The sequence below is a fragment of the Rhodnius prolixus genome, unplaced genomic scaffold (assembly GCF_049639745.1).
Source record: "Rhodnius prolixus isolate KJV_2025 unplaced genomic scaffold, Rpr scaffold_3, whole genome shotgun sequence".
Lineage (NCBI taxonomy): Eukaryota > Metazoa > Arthropoda > Insecta > Hemiptera > Reduviidae > Rhodnius > Rhodnius prolixus.
The window spans coordinates 207153-227087 of record NW_027411603.1 but is presented as its reverse complement, the minus strand read 5'-3'; the positions used below and the strand labels follow the sequence as shown (position 1 = coordinate 227087).

The 19935-nt window shown below is 34.5% G+C and overlaps 1 protein-coding gene across 4 annotated transcripts; it reads right to left on the bottom strand.

Annotated features, from left to right (window-relative positions):
• Window positions 1-348: 348 nt before the first annotated feature.
• Window positions 349-19932, bottom strand: LOC141453721 (uncharacterized). 4 transcript variants are annotated; one of them, XM_074127262.1, is made up of 16 exons: window positions 19801-19932; window positions 18133-18410; window positions 17848-18050; window positions 13968-14149; window positions 12812-12918; window positions 10917-11061; window positions 9594-9934; window positions 8138-8324; window positions 7742-7981; window positions 6148-6324; window positions 5974-6075; window positions 5390-5458; window positions 5243-5311; window positions 2531-2572; window positions 2370-2453; window positions 350-529 (listed from the first exon to the last, which is right to left on the bottom strand). In XM_074127262.1, the coding sequence occupies exons 2-16, from the start codon at window positions 18312-18314 to the stop codon at window positions 440-442; spliced, it is 2220 nt and encodes a 739-aa protein (XP_073983363.1). In that variant the 5' UTR covers window positions 18315-18410; window positions 19801-19932; the 3' UTR covers window positions 350-439. The 4 variants fall into 4 exon arrangements, with proteins under 4 accessions (XP_073983362.1, XP_073983364.1, XP_073983363.1 ...); XM_074127260.1 differs by lacking the exon at window positions 19801-19932 and adding an exon at window positions 19510-19669; XM_074127261.1 differs by lacking the exons at window positions 2531-2572; window positions 19801-19932 and adding an exon at window positions 19510-19669 and having other exon boundaries at window positions 349-529.
• Between the last annotated feature and the right edge of the window lie 3 nt (window positions 19933-19935).

Sequence of the window (19935 nt, the reverse complement as noted above, 5' to 3'; positions counted from 1 at the left end):
ATAAACGCTGTGGAAATTAGATAGGGAATGTTGAGGCAAGATATTTTTTCATGCCTTTTGAATGCACTTTAACGACTCCCCTAACTCCAGACAGTTCCGCATGACCAATTAGATAATTAGTATCCGCGAAATGAATGATGAGGTAGCTGCAGTTTGCATTCTCAAGAGAGTATTGTGATTCTGCTGTTTATGTGCTCACAGTCGGTTTGCATGTGAGTTCCATCAACTGCTAGATCTGTTTCTGGTGACTGAGTAAAGTTTTTAATTTCGAAAATGATGCGAATTTCATTAATACTACCATTCTTAATACCATTTAAAAAAAAAACTTTAAAAACAGATTGGGCAATTATATGTGTAGTAAAACAAAGTACCGTTTGAAATTCAGTTTTAATTATCGTTTATTGATGAAATATAGATTAGTACAAGTGGAGATGACTGATTAACTGGAGTCGATGACCAAATCCAATATAGTCTTGCGGCCAATCAGCCTGTCTGCGCGCCTATCTTTCTTCAGTACTGGTGCTGCCATCTGCACAGAAAAGACAAGGACTTAACACCCGCAGCATAACACTTGTGCACATTCGCACAAGTCGGACATCGTGTCCGCCTCTGCACAACATAGTTTAACAAAAAACCCGCCGCAAGCAGAGAATTTCAAGCGAATATCCCTCACATGCCTAAGAGATCATTGAAAGCCAGTAAAATGCGAGTAAAAGCCTAATTCTATCGATGAATTAGTTTAGGAGAAAATGACAGCTAAACATTCCATAATTATAAAACGCCCTAAATTTAACTATCAATATCTCACTCTACATTCATGGGACCATTATACAATCTTGAAATTTAAAAGACTTCATGTAAGTCTACATGTTTTTGTTCGGTCGTGACCGAGACCATTCGGCCAGTTTGGCTAGCGTCCGTCTCTCGCGAGTCAGCCTCGCGCCCGCGCGCGTACTAATGTACGCATCCGCCTTAATTTCCTTTTTCTACATATTTCTTATCGCTCATTATTATGTTATTATTTTGCACCTTTTTTATCCTCTCAAACTTTATATATAAACTTGTTGTTTCCGCTTCTATTTCCTTTATTTGTTTCTATATTCTAAACCCTTTTCCCCACTACTTCCTTTGAACCATGTGGTCACCTTTCCAGTCGATGCAGTTCCCTGCTAGTCCTCGCTTAAGACGCCTCTCTGCTCACGCTTTTAGCAACTTAACGCCTCTCAACCCGCTACGCTTCACTACCGCTGACATCTAGCAGCCCGCATATTTCACCGCATCTATCGCATTTATTGCACTTTTCCCCTTCATTCTTCCGCTTACCTTATTTCCACTTCCGCTACGCTTATCTGAGCCTGAGCCCAAATATTGCCTCCCTTTCTCAGAGCTCAACACACACACACACACACACACACTTACATAAACATATACACACGCTTCCGCACCCCCGCTTCCTTTCCCCTCATCGCTTCTCAGGCCGCTTATCAACATACCTCACGCACATCGCTCCTTGCAAAGGGTAAGTACCTTCCTCTTTTTCTTTTATTTCTCTTTATTTTTTCTATTCTTCTTTGTCTACTATTATTTCGTACAGCGCCCACTTGGGCACCTTAGCATTTGGGTGTAGGCGGCCACGCGCGCCTACAGTTTTAGTAGAATATAAGCTCAATAGACATATTAGTTTCTGATATAATGGAAACTAATGTTTTCTTAGTTCAAAATACGTACTAAATTAAGGCCCAATATATCACTCCTAATTAGATAATAAAATATTAAACAATTATAGACTGAAGGTGGTAAAAGAAATTAAACTAGTGAGTACATTACTTTCTCTTAGATAAAAGACATTTCACTGCATAACTACATCAGTGTAAAGTAAAATATTCGCATACTTTTTAAGGCGTGTCTACCGTCCAATTACCAATTTAGGATAGTGGCTGAGAAGGAGAAGCACATTTTTCAAAGAAATAAAAAGTATCTTTGATTTTATCCAGAAATGCGGACCTAACAACACTTTCAAATAAAAAGTAGCTACACGCGATGCTTTTATTATCTGCTATAATATCAGTATTATTTGAGTCCTGCCAGATTCCAAGCAACATTATTTTCCAATTTTACGACTAACTTAAAGAGTAACATTGAATCTTTCCTCTTGGTCATGCAAAATTTGAGATTATTGGCGCCCGGAGCTTTTTTTCATTGCACTGCCGATCTCCGGACAGTGTTCTCTCGTGACAGACAACACTGTCCATTACAGTGAGCTGTTTCTCCTAAGAAGAGAAAATCTAGCAGATGGGTTCGAACCCAGGATTTCCACGCAGGGATCCCATAAGCTGATGTTGAATTTCTGAGAAGTGAACAGGACGTACCTTTAATGGAGGTCCTTTGGGTTTCTCCAGGAAAGTCAGTTTTCTTTTATTGCTGACCTCGGCGACCGGCTCTGAGTCACTGCTCTGTAACAGAATCAGAGACATGAAAATAGCTGTACTCTGAGATGTACCTGAAGTACTTCTCACCCTGAAATACTTACGTCCAGAGTGATCACAGCGCTTGGGTCCGAAGTGTACGGCATCTAAAAATAACAACACAACCTCATTGCAACCAGTGCAATATCCCCAGTCCTAACAGTTCATAAAGGGAAAGGAATTCATTCAGAATCCTCATTTTGTGGAATTTATCTATGCCATCATAATTCTCAATTTTAAAAATATTCGAAACGTCTAAAATTTCTAAATAATTTCTTTTCAAGTGGGTTCAACGTCCCATTGAATTTTAACAAAAACCGGGCTAAGATTTACAGAGTTATTAGTATTAAATATTCAAGAGAGGACCATACATAAATGGGGCTAACTCCTCTTTCATTGCTTGTACAGCAACATGAAATTCCGAATCAAATGACACCTCATTCGTGAAAACCGGTTCGCGCGTTTAGGCGCTACGTTGTTTACAAAAAAGGTAACAACAACCTGAACACAACAATTTTTGAAAATGTCGATATTGCTCATTTTCGGCCACTTTTTTTTAAAATATGTTAAATCTACTTAGTTGCGAAAAAATACACTTGTAAACCTGGATTTTCTTGATATTTTAAAAAAAATTTATCTTTTATAAAAAAATAAGTTGGTGTTTTTCAAAGTTATGGTTTTTCGTGCACTTTTTGACGATCAACCCTATCACAACTGTCCTACCGGACAGTTTCAATAACTTACTATGTCAGAGAATGATAAGGACATACATCCATGTCAAAAGGTTTGCATAGAAAAGAAGATTATTCAAGACGTTCACCAGACAATCCATACCAGTAAAAGACGGTCAACAAGAAGGTACATGCAATCTCAAATATTATTAAAATTAGAGCAAAGATGATGTATGAAAGAAAGTAGGTTTAGGGAATAAAATACTTAAGGAGTATACATTTCTAATAGAGTTTTCGCAAGTAATGTTCGTTTTGGGTGTAAATGTGTGCGTATGAATGCACACAAATATCTCCAAAATGAAAATTCGGCAGGATGTTTTGCTTTCGACAAAAAATTCAATAACCGGAAGACCGAATGTTCATGAGAGTTCATCCATATTCTTGCCTATGTAATTAGTACATACACTGAAGCGAATATGCAGTTTTAGTAACTTTCAGCTGATATCATGGTACAAGTTATTGAGGGGAATTTTTTTAATTTTGTATGGATAGAAATACTAGTGAATTTAAAAGGCAGATAATATCACTCCTAAAGCAGAAAAATTAAACACAAAAAAATCAATTGCCATTATTATGTCATTATGTCTATAATTGCCGAGGGTACACATTCCGAATATTTGCATCACAATTAATTGTTGCTAACAATACCCAATGTAGAAACTACAGAACACATTGGAATGACACCTTAGTAGCCTATCCATTTTTCAGATCTACCTCGAACCGAATTTTTGCACAATAATTAAAATGCAAGTTTCTTTAGATAAATTCAATGAATTTAAGGAAAGAGAGTTCAGTGGACGCACCCAAGTTCCCGCCTGTCTTCGTTTGTTTAATAACAAAAAAGCCTTTTGTGGCAAAGACTAAAACTCTTGAACAAAGGCAGATCTTCTCCGAATCTTTGAACACTGAGTCATCCTAGGCTTCTGACCCACAGTTGTTTCCTTTTCATCATAAGAAAATCCAAAGCGGTTATCATCAGCAAAGCCCATGTATTTCCTCAGTCCGCAGCGGCCTATCATGAGACCTACGGTCGTTTCAATGGCTAGCCGGTAATGCCGCAGTAAATTTAGCCAATTAACTAATAACAGTCTTTTGACTAGCTGTAGTTAGCGATTTCCGCGCACCTCCTTTGCGACTTACTTAAATTCAATTCCACGATTGATTGGCCACGAGGATTGGCCAGAGAGTCACGTTCACAACTAAGTACACCTTATTCAGTCCTTTTGTCAAATTTTTTTGCTAACACCCAAACTGAAAAGAAAATTAAAATGACTACTTTAACACTTCGAGGAAACATGTTCTCGAAGAATAACCAACAACGAATTAATTATCCTTGAAGTATAACACACTTCTGTGTAAAAATATAGGACATAAAATAATCCTTGGATCATTTCACAAAAAAATCCAATCATTAAAGAAGTACTTCCGTTCGAGGTATTTTTTTTTTTTTTAAACAAAGCGATTTCAGCAACCATATAACTCAAACATTTTTATTATGCTGAGATGTCAAATTAGGGAAGCCAAGCCACGTCAGTAGCGCAGAATGTTTTTGAAATTGTTTCAAGTGAAAGTTTGAGATATATAAAGAATTGCAACTGTACCAGTTTTTTGGAAAAGCGTGAGAGAAAAATTCAAGAAAAATTACAAAAGGTGGAAAACCCATTCAGTAAAGTGTTAAAGTTGTAGTTGAATATTTTAAGTTCCAATGATATCCTTCTTAAGATATTTTGTTTTTCGAAGACACAGGCCAAAAACATTTTCTCCGGACTCAGGGAACCAATGAAAACTCCATTTCCAAAGTTGGGCACGGCCGCCATATTTCCCCAGATAATGAGTGAGAGATATGAATAAAGAGGGATGAGAAATTATTCTTTGAAATGGAGTAAATGAGTCCAGCAGGCTCACTTATCTACTGGAGAGTTAATGAAGACATTTGATTGCGCAGAAAGGGATTTGAAGGTGAAGCGGCTAACTCGGATAAGGACGATTTTAAGTTCACTGCCCTTGTACACTCAACATAAATACTAAAGAAAAAATCACTTATACCTGATAGGATGGATCGCCGGTCGTCTTAGATGTCGAAATTTTCATGGTTATAAATTCTTCTGCAGGAAGCTAAACATCAAGACAGATATAAAGGTTAGTACAAAGATCGCACCCGGTATATTGTGAAGTCTAAAGAATAAGCCTTACATCTAGAGAACTATCACTGCCGCTACTGCAGCTTTTGGCGTCCTCCCGAGCCGGCGGCACATTATGCACCTGCAAAGCACTCTCCGTTAACCACTACGATAATAAAAGTATGATCTGTGTAATTAACACGAAATATTAGGCTATTAAATATGGGGTAAGAAAACTTATAGTGCTGGATGCATGTTTGTAAATACAGAGCTATTCTAGGTGCAGTTCGTTAGGAAATGCACCTAAATTTGCGCCCAATTTGCCACAAAAATAAAGAGAAAAACAAAAAATCGTGATATAAATTTCCACATCTCTTAAAATCCTACAGAGGCACAAATCCGAGACCGACTTAAACGGTATCTAGTACCAACCGTAATGGCGCTTAATAGTTTTAAAAATGTATTGTATTTTTAAATATTTAGGACGGCTGAAATAGAAACTATTTTCAAGTTTTAGAACCAGCCGCTTTTTAATTTTAACTAAACTTTAATTTCGATAGCAGAATGTTCAGGAAAAGACAGGAAGAGCTGAAGATAGCTGAAAAGGGAAAACTTGAGCCAACTACACCCCCACACAGTCAAACTGCCTGTACTCACCACTACCTTCTGCTCCACCAATTTCTCACCAGCTTCACTAAGCTCGCATAAGAAAGACATGGACTTCTTACTTAGCCAGTCCTTATAAGAATCCATAATTATCTAAACAGGAAGTACGATGTCTATAAGTTCTGGTAGAAAGCAATATGATAAAAGTCCAATAGAGATACTTACATACTCTCCGTTACACCTGTTCACAACCGAAAGCAAATAGTTCATCTCTCCTGTTACAAATCGTTTCTCATTTTTCAATGTATAATATTGAAAGTGCACTTTACCACACTCTTCGCTATACATTTCTTTCTCTAAGGACAGGTTCTTTTTCAATTCTTCTAATTCTTTCAGCTTGAACTGTTCAACAAGTTAAAATAGAAATTTAAGAGCCAATTTTCAATTACAGTTTAATAGTCCAGATTACGGGTTAATATTTTTGAATTAACTATTATTAACATATTTTATAACTATCTCCTCGCCTTACCTTTACGTATTTTGTCCGCGAAACCGAAAACAATGAATCAAATTCGCATAAAAATTGTTAAAAATATTTCAAATAAAATGTAGGCGTGTTTTTCTTTTCAATGAAAACTGTTTAAAACACAATGCTCGCAGGGAAGAAAGTTGGACGGAATGTATAATGCAAATGGATCTATCAGTAAGATGAGGACTAAAGAGAGATCAGTTGGTTATTAACATAGAAGATGTGCCAAGCACTCATGTTTAGAGATGCAAAATGTGCATAGTTCAGACATAAACAAATATCTGCTGCGACATTCTCTTACTCAAGGTTCTGAACTCACAAAATTCTTTGAACCTGCAAAAATATTTAACTCTTACCAACACTATACAGTTTGAAATAACACTAAAAGGTAATCTTAAAGGGAAGCAGACTCCAGCCCACACAAGAACAGTTCTGAACAAAAAAAAAAGTCCAAAAAAGTGATGAAAGTAAATGTTAAAAATCAATGGTGGTACATAAATATACTTTACAGAAAATCCTGCCGCCATTTTCGAGACAATAAACAATAGATTGAGTAAAGGTGTCTTCCGGCTCTTTATTATAACCAACAGAAGTGTAACTTAATAAAAGTGTATAAGAGGAAATCACATCCTAAATTAACTTAATTAATTATACTAAATCCCTTATTTTATGGCAGAATTAATCTCTAAGAGGACTCATTAACAGACCAGTAATCACAACCAAAACTTACTTAGTGCCCACCTCATCTACCTTGCGGAATAGAGCTTCACAATGTAGATTTGGAAATTAAGAAAGCTCAGACGGAGAAAACTTTAAGAAGATGCTTGAACATGATGACAAACGAAAACAATGTTCCCAATCAACAAGAGTTAATTAAAACAAATAATCCACATTAATCCAAATTAATTCTAATTAACCGAACTATAAAAAAGAGTACGGAAACCACATTAATTAAAGACGCCTTTAACCAACTAAAGATTCTTTTAAACACTGCAAGATATTGAATACTCTTTTGGCTTTTGTAAACTAAAAAGATTAAACCAGGGCATAATTGGACCCACCAATGATTTAATAAATTTAAAGTCATTCAGACCTATTATAAACTACAATTAAAGTAAAATTTGATATATCAATAACTGTGAGGACACTTTAGAAGTTTTTGTTAATAACAAAAAAAAAAAAATAACTTATGTGCCTAAGATTACTATTGTTTGCATAAGATCAATCGGAAGCAATTCAGAATACAATTTATTGTGACAATCCAAGTTAAATCTAATACTCAATACTTACATCAATCTTGGTGTTGTACATTACATTAACAGCCTCGCACTTCTCAATATAGGCTTCCTTGATTTTTTCAAACCGGATTTTTTCATTTCCTATGCCTTCTACAGTACACTTTATCGAGTTGCAAAGACTTTCTAGTTTGTTCACTTCCTCTTCAGTTTGCTTACACATTGTCCAATATATTTGTCCCTCAGTTAGCAGGTACAGATTTACTTGTCGAATTTCTGCTTCCAGTTGTCTCACCTGAAATATATTATTTTCCAGTGATGGACACTGTTTCTGTGATCAGAAAACACTGTCCGGAGGTCGTCAGGGCACTGGAAAAAGCTCAGGTCGCCAACACCCCCAGATGTTGACACGCCTTAGATTAAAAAAATAAATTAAAAGTTGTTGGCTCACTTTGTGACTTTTCTCTTCTAAATCAGATTTTTTTAATGAAATTTCCTTTCTTCTTTCTTCAAGATTTACTTTTTTATTTTCCACCAGTTGTTGCAAAATTGCTATTTCTTGCACTACTTTATTATCTTCCCTTACAATCTGATTAGTTCTGTTCAAGACCTCTTCATTCCTTTGTTCTAGAGTTTTCCTACGAAATAAAAATCTAGTGAAGTCTTCCATAGTGAATAACTTTTAGCAAATTAATTTGAATACGGTGTAATTCTTCAGTTCGAAGTGACCAATTTGGTTCTGAGAAGTAGAGGACGCTATAATACACACACCTCCCCACAGAAATCTGGTGTGAACCTCTGAGACTTCCTTTTTCAATTTTCCTGAATCCTACAATTCTAAAAACAAAATCACTTGATTTCTCGAACACAGATCTAAAAAAATACACTGTAATGGAAATTTAAAGTAAAGCCCAACCATCACCATCGTACAATATATAAAGCACATAAAGATGTAAAAAGCATTACACAGCATTGCCTGCAGCCATTATTACAATCTTTGGAAATAATTAAGAACGAAAAAGTGGTAAAAAGATTGAAACATTATTTCCTTATGCACAATTTACTTAGAAATGAGCAGTTTGTCTTAGGAAATGCAGGTTTGCCATAGATTGTACCCTAGAATTACTTTCGAAGTCTACCGTTTTTTTTTTTATTTGAGGCGCGTTAACGTTTGGTTTAATGGCGCCTGGAGCTATTTTTAACGTCCTGCCGGCCTTCGGACAGTGTTCTCTCGTTAGAGTCAAATCTGCCATTACCGGTTAGTGAGAAGTAAGGAGCTCCAATGAAGAGAAAATCTAAGGGCCAGCAGCTGAATTCGAACCAGGATCTTCGCGTGAGGATTCAGCACGATAACCACTTAGCCAATCCCTTCCCGGTTTCCTGTTGTTGCAAAATGCACTGATTTTTTGAAGAATTCCATCAATTTTACATCATTGCTGATTATTAAATTATTTATTTGCGGCATAAGGGAAGTTTTTTCAAACATAACTAGCGGAAAGACATCATTCGTGACCTGGATACTGAAAAATCGAATGCAACGCGAACAGAACATGGCTGTCTGAGATTAGTCTAGTAGGTAAATACTTCTTACAAGATTAAGGAACTCCTCCTGTCCGAGAAACTAAGTAGTTGGTGTTATTAATTGAGACAACCTACTGTTGAGGGACAGAAGTGAGCCTAATTCAATGTTTTTCTCAGCCATTACTTATCGACCGATACTATATGGTTATGGAAGCACACCTCTGGCGATAGAAATCTTCAAGCATCCAAACAGGGTTTAGAGTGTGATGTATCTCAATGAAGGAAGGTACAAGTTGTCATGGACCCAAAAGGTCATGTTTCCACTGAGAAACTGGCTAGTAATTGCAGCAATACCTCAAACATCTACAAACATATACACAACTTACTCATTATTCATTAGCCTTGCATTTGCTGTTCCTACTTCAGTTTTCAATTGATTAATTGAAGCTTGCAATTCTCGGTTCGATTGTGCTTGGTTATTTAGTACTCTCTCTTCAATTACCAATTTCTCATTTAAATTATTATTCCTAATTTCAAGATTTATAAGCATATCTTCATTAGATCGTAGAGTGTTTTCACACTGCTTGATCTCTTCTTCCATTTGGTTTACCAACATTTGTTTCTCCCTCAACATAGTTGTTAATATCGACAGCTCTGGTAAATTCATTTTCATTTCACTTAATGTTAGGGTTGACTTTTCTATCTCTAGTTGTTTCTCAGAAATTTCCTGAAAAACACAAAATTATTTAATATATTGCTAGCTCCTTATAAAAAATAATGTAATTATTGAAAAGGGCTGAGTTAAGACTTAGTGAGCTAAATTACTCAACGCATACTTTTGACCAATTCCAACAATATTACAACAAATATTCACGTCCAAATTTTTTATTTGGCATTTTCGCGGAAATTGTAAGTTTAGGGGAGACACTTAAGTAAAAATAAATAACTTCTAAGGCCCATCGCTTATCCATAAACAAAATATCTCCAATTCGAAAAGAATTATAGGAAAAAAATGTATATTTAAGTCGCAAAGGTAGGAAGTCAGAACACTGACCAGGCGCCTGAATTGCGCACTGCGATTTTTAATTCTAATAATTACCGAGTTGAGGTCAAAGTGAATGATAATTTTCTGTTACCACTACTTTCAAATTTAAGTTCTCACGGAACTCTCCTTTTACAAATTGATAGCGGCTAACCTTTTCTTTTGGCAAAGCCAGTTCTGCAGTAGATAGAGATTACTTCCTTTAGATTGGATTTGACACGTCAGCCCACCCATTAAGCCTTGTAATGGTTTAAATTAGTTGATCTGAACTGAACCTATCTTTCATGCCACCAATATTACGGTTCAGATGCAATAGTCGAGCAGTTCGTCATCAAGGACGAAATAAAAAAAAAATTACTAATATTTTAATAATATACGGTCACGTTTTCTAAAAGAGCGCCACAGAACAGTTTCTATGTGAGAGGCAAAGAAACATTACGCAGTTTTGTTATTAGGATACCATAATTTTTTGTAATCATCAGATAACTGAGTAAATATTTTAAGTTCAACATGTTTATACTCTCAACTTCAAGAATCATTGCATCTGTAAAACTTCGTTCCATGGAAAAATAAAACAATATTATGTGAGAAGTTTCTCACAAAAGTCGCCAAGAATATCAATTTGCAATAAAAATGGAATATTATTTGCAATTCAGAATATAGTAACCTCTTCTAAAGTTTTGGTCACATTTTTTTCCTCTAAAACTTCTTTATCCATTCTGTCGTTACATTCAGTCAATTTACTGATAACCTTACCGGATTCCTTTATTTTCAGCTGGTAATTACTGTACGAAAGCTCTTCATTTCTTAAGCTGCAATATTAATTAACTATTAGAGTAATTTCTTACTTGACTAAATCGCAATCTTACAAAAATTTCATTGATACAGAAAGAAAAAAGAAACGCTATTTTCCTAGGCAGGATACCAATATCTATTGACATGAGACGCGAACAGAGATACCTAAAACGCAGATACCTCGAATAGTTCTACTAAATTGTCTGCTAATATCATGTACTTCATAACATGTAAAAAAAGTGCGCAAAGTACATTTCGTTACTCACAAGAACGGTAAACAACAGTAATGTTACATCATGCAGCTAAATTAGACAACTTGTCAATAACGTTTTACGTATTACTGACTGTTCATGCACACTTTTATGGAGTAGTGCATTCCAACCGTCAGAGACCTCTTAGTTTAAATCTGTTATTAAATGTAGCCAACTAGTACAGCCTAAGCCATCTAGCGGATATTTTAGTTACAATCTTACTTATACGGCCTGCGCTTCTAATCGCTTCGGCTACCGTGGCGCCTAATACGAATATGTAAAAACCTTTAATTTAAAAATCCCACAAACCTCTACAGAATCCTTCTCCATCTGAAAACGTCTTCTCTGTAATTAAAGCACTTGCTGACAAAAAAGGATCAGGAAAATACCAAATACCAACTACTATACTAAAAATCTGGCTGCTTCTCATTCGACCATCTCACTATTGGAATACTCTCCTAAACATAGAAAAACGCTACTTATATAGTATTTCATAAACCTGGTAAATTACATCCACCAGCCGAATAGCCTATTACACTCCCTTTTAAAAATACTAGAATATTGATTCAAATATAGAAGACTTTTAAAACAATTGACTAAAACAAACAAAATTCTACTTCACCATTTCTGAATCGTACTGAAACTCACCAGAATATCAACTCAAAAAAAATTTACGGCGGCAACATTTTATGTGGCCACATTCGACACAATTTCTGGACTACTCAAAAAACGCATCGACTACATTATTCAGAATGTAGGATATTTTCTGCATGACAGAACACTTCAAATTAGATTAAATAACACTATTAATGACAAATGCTTGGGGTACTGCAGCAGGGGCATTATGAACTCGCTGCTCTTATAACCACCGTTGCTCCTTCATTTCTAAACCTAGTTTAAAGACTAGTTACAGATGCATACAAAACGAATAATAATGAAAAGTCCTAGAATAATTTATTTTGCGGCAAAAAATGGCCAGATAAAAACAATTAATTTACACTTTTAAGATAAGCATTGGCAAATTCTCTAGAAAAACCTAATCCATGTTTTTTATCGATTCTGAACAAAAAAGAGGGCAAACTGCAGTGGTCCTCTTTTTTAAAAGTAACACTTTAAACATGAGGGGTACTCTAGTTTGTAAAAAAAAGAAAAACGAAACTTTGAATAATAAAGTCCAGGAAGCTTTAAGCCTAGACAACTCTGTCAGCAGAATTGCGAAGTATTGCTACGCAATTGCTTACACTGTTGAAGTTCTCATTATTGAAATTAAATTCTTAATACTATCCTTCTTTAAACTTTCTGGGGGTAATGAAACTTTTTTAATCAATTCTAGGGTAGCTAAAAATTACATTCTAAACAATAATATTACAAAAAAAAAAAAAAAATAGTTCTATTTACACTTGCTTGTGGTATGATAAATCATTAGATCTATGTAGAAAGCAAGTTGGCAAGTTGTGAAAACTTACGAGAAACATAAAAATACACTGCTTGCCAAAGAAATTAAGTATGTACTTACAGCTGCTTATAATTTTCAATTTCTTTCATTAAAGCACTTTTATTTTGTAGGAAAGAATCATTTATAAACTCGCTTTCTTCTTTGGAGCGTTGAAGCTGTGACTCAATCTGGGAACAAGTACATCATTCTAAGTGTTATGAGGGTAAGACTTAATAAGACTTAGTAAGACTTAATAACTTAGGCACAATATGTCTTTAAAGTGGCACTGCATCAATATTCCCTAATAAAAGGCTCAGCCTCCCAATAGTCATTTATTTTACTGATTTTATCCAGCAAAACTAGCTAAATTTTTAACCATTCTTTTATTTTATAATTTTAATTCCACATATTTGATTATCTTTCTGTGCCATCATCAGACCAAAATGATATTGATATTCACACACATATACGTTTTACCACAGGTATAAAAATATCAATACAAATTATATTTCTCATTTCTCTACACTTTTTCAGATAATTAATTTGTTTTATTTTATCCCTCGACCACAACACACAGTATCAAAGCATTAATTCTTATGTTTACCATTTACGTGGGCATACATTTTTAAATAATTTCTCCTTAAATTTAATTCCACTCAATTCCTGTCGGTGTTTTCTTGAATCTTTTATTATTTCTTTTAAAATTGGTAAATCTTGAAACTGATAGTGGGGAATTGTATTTCTCATTACATTATATGTGCCCCAACATAACAGTACCAATTTTAAACTGAATTTAATAGTACATTTAAACTGAATTTTGAAAAATAAAGTACTTCAAACATTTCAATAAGTAACGAATAATTATACACTTTAACAACAGAAGTTGTATCAAAATTGATTTTTCGATGAATATCAGTTAAATTAAAAGATCTGTTTTAAATAATAATTTATAAAATTTATTTCATTTGTGGCTTCATGAGTTCCATTAACTTTCAATTATAAATCGTAAATTAGTATTGCAAAAATTCACTTCCCGCAATTATTTTTAGTCTTAACTTTTATTTTATAATGTAATGCACTTTAATAGGGGAACGCCTATTGGAGTAATAACTGGTAGGATAGGCGAACTGACATTCTATTCAAAGTGGCCTACTAAGTTGCATTGTGGTGAATGTATTCTTATCGCAATTCACAACAGTGCACTTCTCTTAACAAAGTAGTAGTAAAATTACTATACCAGAAATACTTGTTCATTTTCTTGTTCTTCTGCAAGCTCCAAAGCTTTAATTTTCGCATTCAAACAAGCGAGCTCTTCATTAATGCGACGACAATTGTATCCGGCCAGCCTGAGTTCGACTGTTTTCAATAAAGAATCTTTGTCTTTTATCTTTTTATTCAAATCCGTTGATATTCTATCTCCTTAAGATAAAAAAATAAACAATTAAGTGATACCTAAATAAAATTGATTAGTCAGAATAATTTTTAATCATTCTAAAAAAGTATTTAGAAATTAGCAGAAAAAATAATTGTATTCTTGCGTAAAGAAATTAACTTGAGGGAATAATATATTTAATATTCATCCATCTTGGGGCGGGTATTGGCTAAGTAGTCATGAACGTGGGTTTGTAAGTGGGAAGTGCCCAGTTCGAATCCCGCATATGGCTACTTTCAATTAGTCAAAAAAAATTGTCTGTAGTAAAGTACAAGCTTCTGCCACCCCCACCCCCCGCCTGGAGAGAAACCGAAATTACTTTACTTCATTCGTTCATCTTCAGAGGACAGTGCATCAATACTAAACTATTTACTATCCACAAAGCTGACTAAATTTGTACAATTACAATTAAACATTTTACTAACTTCTTTAGCTCTTTCTACAGATTCAAATACAACTATACAACATTTTTAGAAAAAAGCTACAAGGGACATAAGACTCACTCAGCAGAAAGATGAATAACTAACTAAAGAAAAAGAATTTTATTTCCAGGATAACATCCTGGAAAATGCTAACAAGGTAGAGAAGAAAACAGGTCTCATACAAGTTAATTTCAAATTATTGCAATAATTTGCCGAAATTATCTGTAACTCCAAGCCCCAACTGTTCGGCCCAAATTAAATAGCCCATTTCTCAATCCGCGTCCATGTTAATCCCAATGAACTGAATCTTAATAAAAAAAAATCAGATATTCAAATAAATCAATCAATCAAAATTTACTATTAAATTAATTCAAGTTGGCACTGAATTCGCGAATCAAAGTTCCTCTAATTAAAAGTGTTCAGAAGCCACCGGGTCTAATGCTGTAGCTGTCTTCGGAACAATTGTTTAAATGCACTTTTGCAAATTTGGAGTTTTTAATTCTAAAACATCTTATGGCATAAAGTACGACTTGAAAAATTTACTATCACCGGGCAAAACTAGTTTGTTTTTTTTTCTTCTTCTTCTTTTTTTATTACTCAAAAACTAAATAGTTATGTTCCGCTTAAGTATGATGCTATCGCGATGAAATATTACGGGCTCATCTCAAGGCGGTCATTCTTCCCCTATTTGCAAGTTTACGATTAGTGTAGCTCGGCTCGATTCACCCAGCAACCAGCACTAGCACGCTGAATTTGATATCTTTTATTGTTTAAAAGCAAATTAAAATTCTTTATCACTTTCAGTGAGGGAAAAATTCTTAGTAGACCTATTTCAACCTCTGAATAAGAGCAAACATTAGAATACGCCGATCTGGATAACCAGACGTTCTAGATTAACAAGGACACTACCTGCTTTTTGATCCTCCAACAAGGCTTAAAAAATAAAAAATATCATAAAACGTCTCAGTTTTACTCCAACAAACAGGGCCCGTAATTATAAATATTGAGTAGGTTGCCTCACGAGACCTAAACCAAGAAGCGATGTTGAGCGATAAGAGAAAAAGTAGGAATAATTTAGGAAATTCGATAAAACATTACACTTAATAAATAAAGAAAATATTTTCAATAAGTACTTAAAAAATGTAAAACATTGTTTGTAATCTATTAATTTAAGTGGCTTGCAATGTGAGAATAGTATTTTTAAAACTTATTATAAACATGAAGAGGACGACTGTCGGAAATTTTGGAAACCACTGTTCTAAAGTTCTCTTTCAGGGCTACCCACTTGAGAATTAGTATACGCAGTTGTATTAGTGAGAATTATAATACAACTTACAAAACTTTTAAGAAAGCCTTTGTTCCCTAGAACACCGCCTGATTCTAGTACATCAACATTGCTGCTATTTAAGTTAGAATCATGGGAACTGTAGTAAGAGAAAATCGTGCGTGTATAAACCTGATGTTAGTATCGTTATTATTTTCCATTTATTCGAGCTAAATATACGAATTGTTTATATTGCTCCCCTTCACAGAACAAACCGCGGCCTGAATTTGTTAAAATAATTTTCTCGGTCCAACACCATATCCTGAAACTATCTAGAATTTTCAGATTGAATTTCAGGAAATCTAGTAGTCATCTATGCATAACATCCTAACGAGCATCCGGCACAAAAACATTTTACTAGCTAAGAGTACAGAGTCCCGGTTAATCCGAACGTTGACGGTGAATTAACGACAACGCGGGCATAAATTGCAAGCAGATTTGAAGAGATGTAGAATTGCTTTGCCTACATGGAGATTGAATCAGTAGTAACTGTTTCAAATCTACCTTCCGAAAAAAAATTTATGAATGGTAGAGTAATTCAGCCCATTAATTTAAAAGAAATTTATATAATTTTTTCAGGTTTAGTAGTGTACTACGTTAATTAGGAAGCACCTATCCGTAGAAGGATGAAGTCATCAAACTATTTGGTTGTCCGGAAAATAATGCAGGATTTTATGTTTTCTTTAAAATACCCCTCCAAATAGTAAACTGTTTATGTTTATTGGACTTTTGACTTTTATAAATGTAAACACTTATCAATCCTCTTTCAAACAAAAATTTTTGTTTACCTCTGTAACATTTTGCTACTTGGAAATAATTCAGTCTTTACTAAGATGTCAAAGCATGATTTTCGCATAATTTTGTTTTACGAGTTCAAATTCGGCCGGAACGGGGCCCAAACGGCCAGAAATATCAACGATGTCTGGGGCGTAGGCAGTATAAGTGAGTGCACTGTTCAACGGTTGTTCCAGAGATTTCGAGAGGGAGACTTGAGCCTTGAAGACAAAGAAGGCCGTGGAAGAAGTTCTGCCCTTGATGACGATGTTCTCCGAGCTTTGGTGGAAAAAAATCCCAGAAAAACTGTTCGAGAACTGGCAGGGAAACTCGAAGTCAGCAAATCAATCGTCGATGATCATCTCAAGGCGATTGAGAAGGTGAAAAAGCTTGAAAGTTGGGTTCTTCACACATTAAACGACCGCCAAAAAGATCAGCAGTATGAAATTTGTGCTGCATTTCTGTGCCAAAACAACAGCGATCCTTTTTCTGTCCAGAATTGTGACTTGCGATGAAAAAGTGGATCCTCTACGACAACAGCAGACGCTCTGGACAGTGGTTTGACAAAGGAGAAGCAGCACGACATTTTCCAAAGCCCCCAAATCATCAAAAAAAAAAGGTGATGGTTACTGTTCGGTGGGCTTCATTTGATCTGATTCATTAAAGCTTCTTGAATCCTGGCGAAACCATCAATGCTGAATCGTATTGTAACCAAATTGACGTAATGCATCAGAAATTGCAATAATGAAGCCATCTTTAATCAATGGGAAAGGGGCCCATTCTGTTGCATGACAAAGTTCGGCCACATAATCTCACGTTTGACTTCCCCAAAATTGTTGGAGCTTGGCTATGAGACTCTGCCACACCCGCCCTACTTACCGAACCTCTCGCCTACTGATTACCATTTTTTTAGACACCTGGACCGCTATTTGCAAAATAAAAAACTTATTCACCAAAGAACATTAGAAAATGCGTTTTCTGAATTTATAAATTTTAAGGATTCCAAATTCTATACAGAGGGTATGGAAAAGTTACCCACACGTTGGCAGAAAGTAATGGAGACTACTTTGATTAATAAAAACATCTAAAAATCATTAATTTTTATTTTTTTCTATTAAAACCATAATCCTGCATTATTTTTCCGGACTACCCAATACTTACGCACCTAATTTTTTCATTTCTGTGATGTCTGCTTCAAAAACCAACTGCCTCTGCTTTCCCGCATCTCGCTCTGTTTTGAAATTTTCTCTTGCACTTTCAATTAACTGTAAAGTGTTATCATATAATTTGAAAGCATTTTCTAGAATTTCATTGATTTCACATTGCTTCAGCTGCAAACCTGCGGATATTTTCAGCGCTTCTTCATATCTGCGAACAAAATATTAGTATGTTAATTTTATCAATCAGTCCGTACTATTTACTTGAAACATAAAAATAAGTCAATAATTACCTTTCCGAAGCGGCTTGTTGTATTTCTGGCAGTTGCTTTAAAATAACAATTGCTTCTTCGCATTTCTTTTGCAACTCCTGCATATTTTCGGTTTGTTTCACAATAATTTCCTTCAAAATACTGATTTCTTCGTTCTTCACTTCAATTTTGTTATTTATATCTTTGCTGCTGTTGTCCATCATCCATAGGGAACATATGGCTCCATCTGTATCTTGTATTCGTCCTTCACTCTCCACTTGACTAGCAGAATCATCTTCAAAAGAGTCACTGTCTTCCAGCTGCGAAAAAAATAATTTACATGACACCATAGAAATTAATGCAATGCAAAATTTAATAAGAACTTAGAGCGGCATCTTACTAATTAATATTGCAGACAACGCTATCAATCTCTGTAGTCTGTTACTCTAATATTTGTATAAATAAAACATTAAATGTTCTCGAATTCTTTCATGCATACTTCTATCAGTTGTTATTGTTCATTATTTTTGTTGACTGAATCATATTTCAATAGGATGAAAAATTAATGCCATTTTCAGTCATGATAAACTTTATTATGCCGAGCTTTCGACCTAAGGACTAGCCCTGAAGATGACCCTAGGTCGAAAGCTCGGCATAATAAAGTTTATCATGACTGAAACTGGCATTAATTTTTCATTCTATTTTAACAGTTGAATATTTCAATATTATTACTGTAATTGCAATTTGTTAACTATTTGCTATCAATAATAAACAAGTTCTTGTCTGAGTATTGTGACAATCCTTTCCAAATAATTTCTGCACTAGCTGACCACTGTTAGCACCAAATAAAAAATAATTTTTGACCCAACTGGTTCAGAAACTTACATGTTCGAAAGGGACTTCCAAGTAATGATTAACACCGATAACAGCTTTCTGAAGAGTATCAGAAATAATTTATGGTTATTGCAAAATGACCTCTTTTATACCTGACTCGATAACTGGTCGTTATTAGCTGATTCCACTCTTACTCGCTGGATTCTTATACCTCATATAATAAATTCCTTGGAACACAGGAACTCAGCTAGTATTTTTCATTATTATTATCAAAAGAAAACTATCTAATAGTTTGAATTTATAATATTATAAAAGGAATATCACTTCATGGTCGAAAGTAGTTCTAAAAATATAAATATTGCCTATGAATGTGAGCTGAGATTCAGCTATTACAATTCAAAACTCTCTAAAGAACTTACATATATCCTACATAAACCCTAGCACACTCTTCATAACGTTAACAAAGCTCTACTGAACACAAATAATATTACGATGTATTAACTATCGTACCTAAATATACGTATTACTATTGAAGAATTGAATTCGTTACTATGTTCAAAAGGAGAATTAATCAATCTTTCATACCTGTTCCATTAATATTTTAAAATTTATTTTGCAGAGGAGCAGTTTAGCTAAATTATTTATTTGCTAACTTATAATTATTGAAGAGTTTTACTTTACAAGTTAGTTACAACTGAACTGATGTAATGAGGATGGAAGAAAGAATAGGAAGCAGAAATATAAATTTGTTCAGCAAGATTGCCAACTGACCAACTTGTGAACAACAGAATTATTTTTAAAACTTTCTTTACAATTATTAAGACTGTAATGTATTATTATTTTTTTTAATTAAAGAGCGAATAATTTAATTCTTACTTTCGGATTTAATTTTAGCGCTTTTCATTGGTAACTTTGTTATAGGTTACAATTCAAGAGAAGTAACCTCTACAGTGTTGAAGGTGACGAATTATGTAGATCTGTTCAAATCTATCCATTCGGATAGGGTAGGTT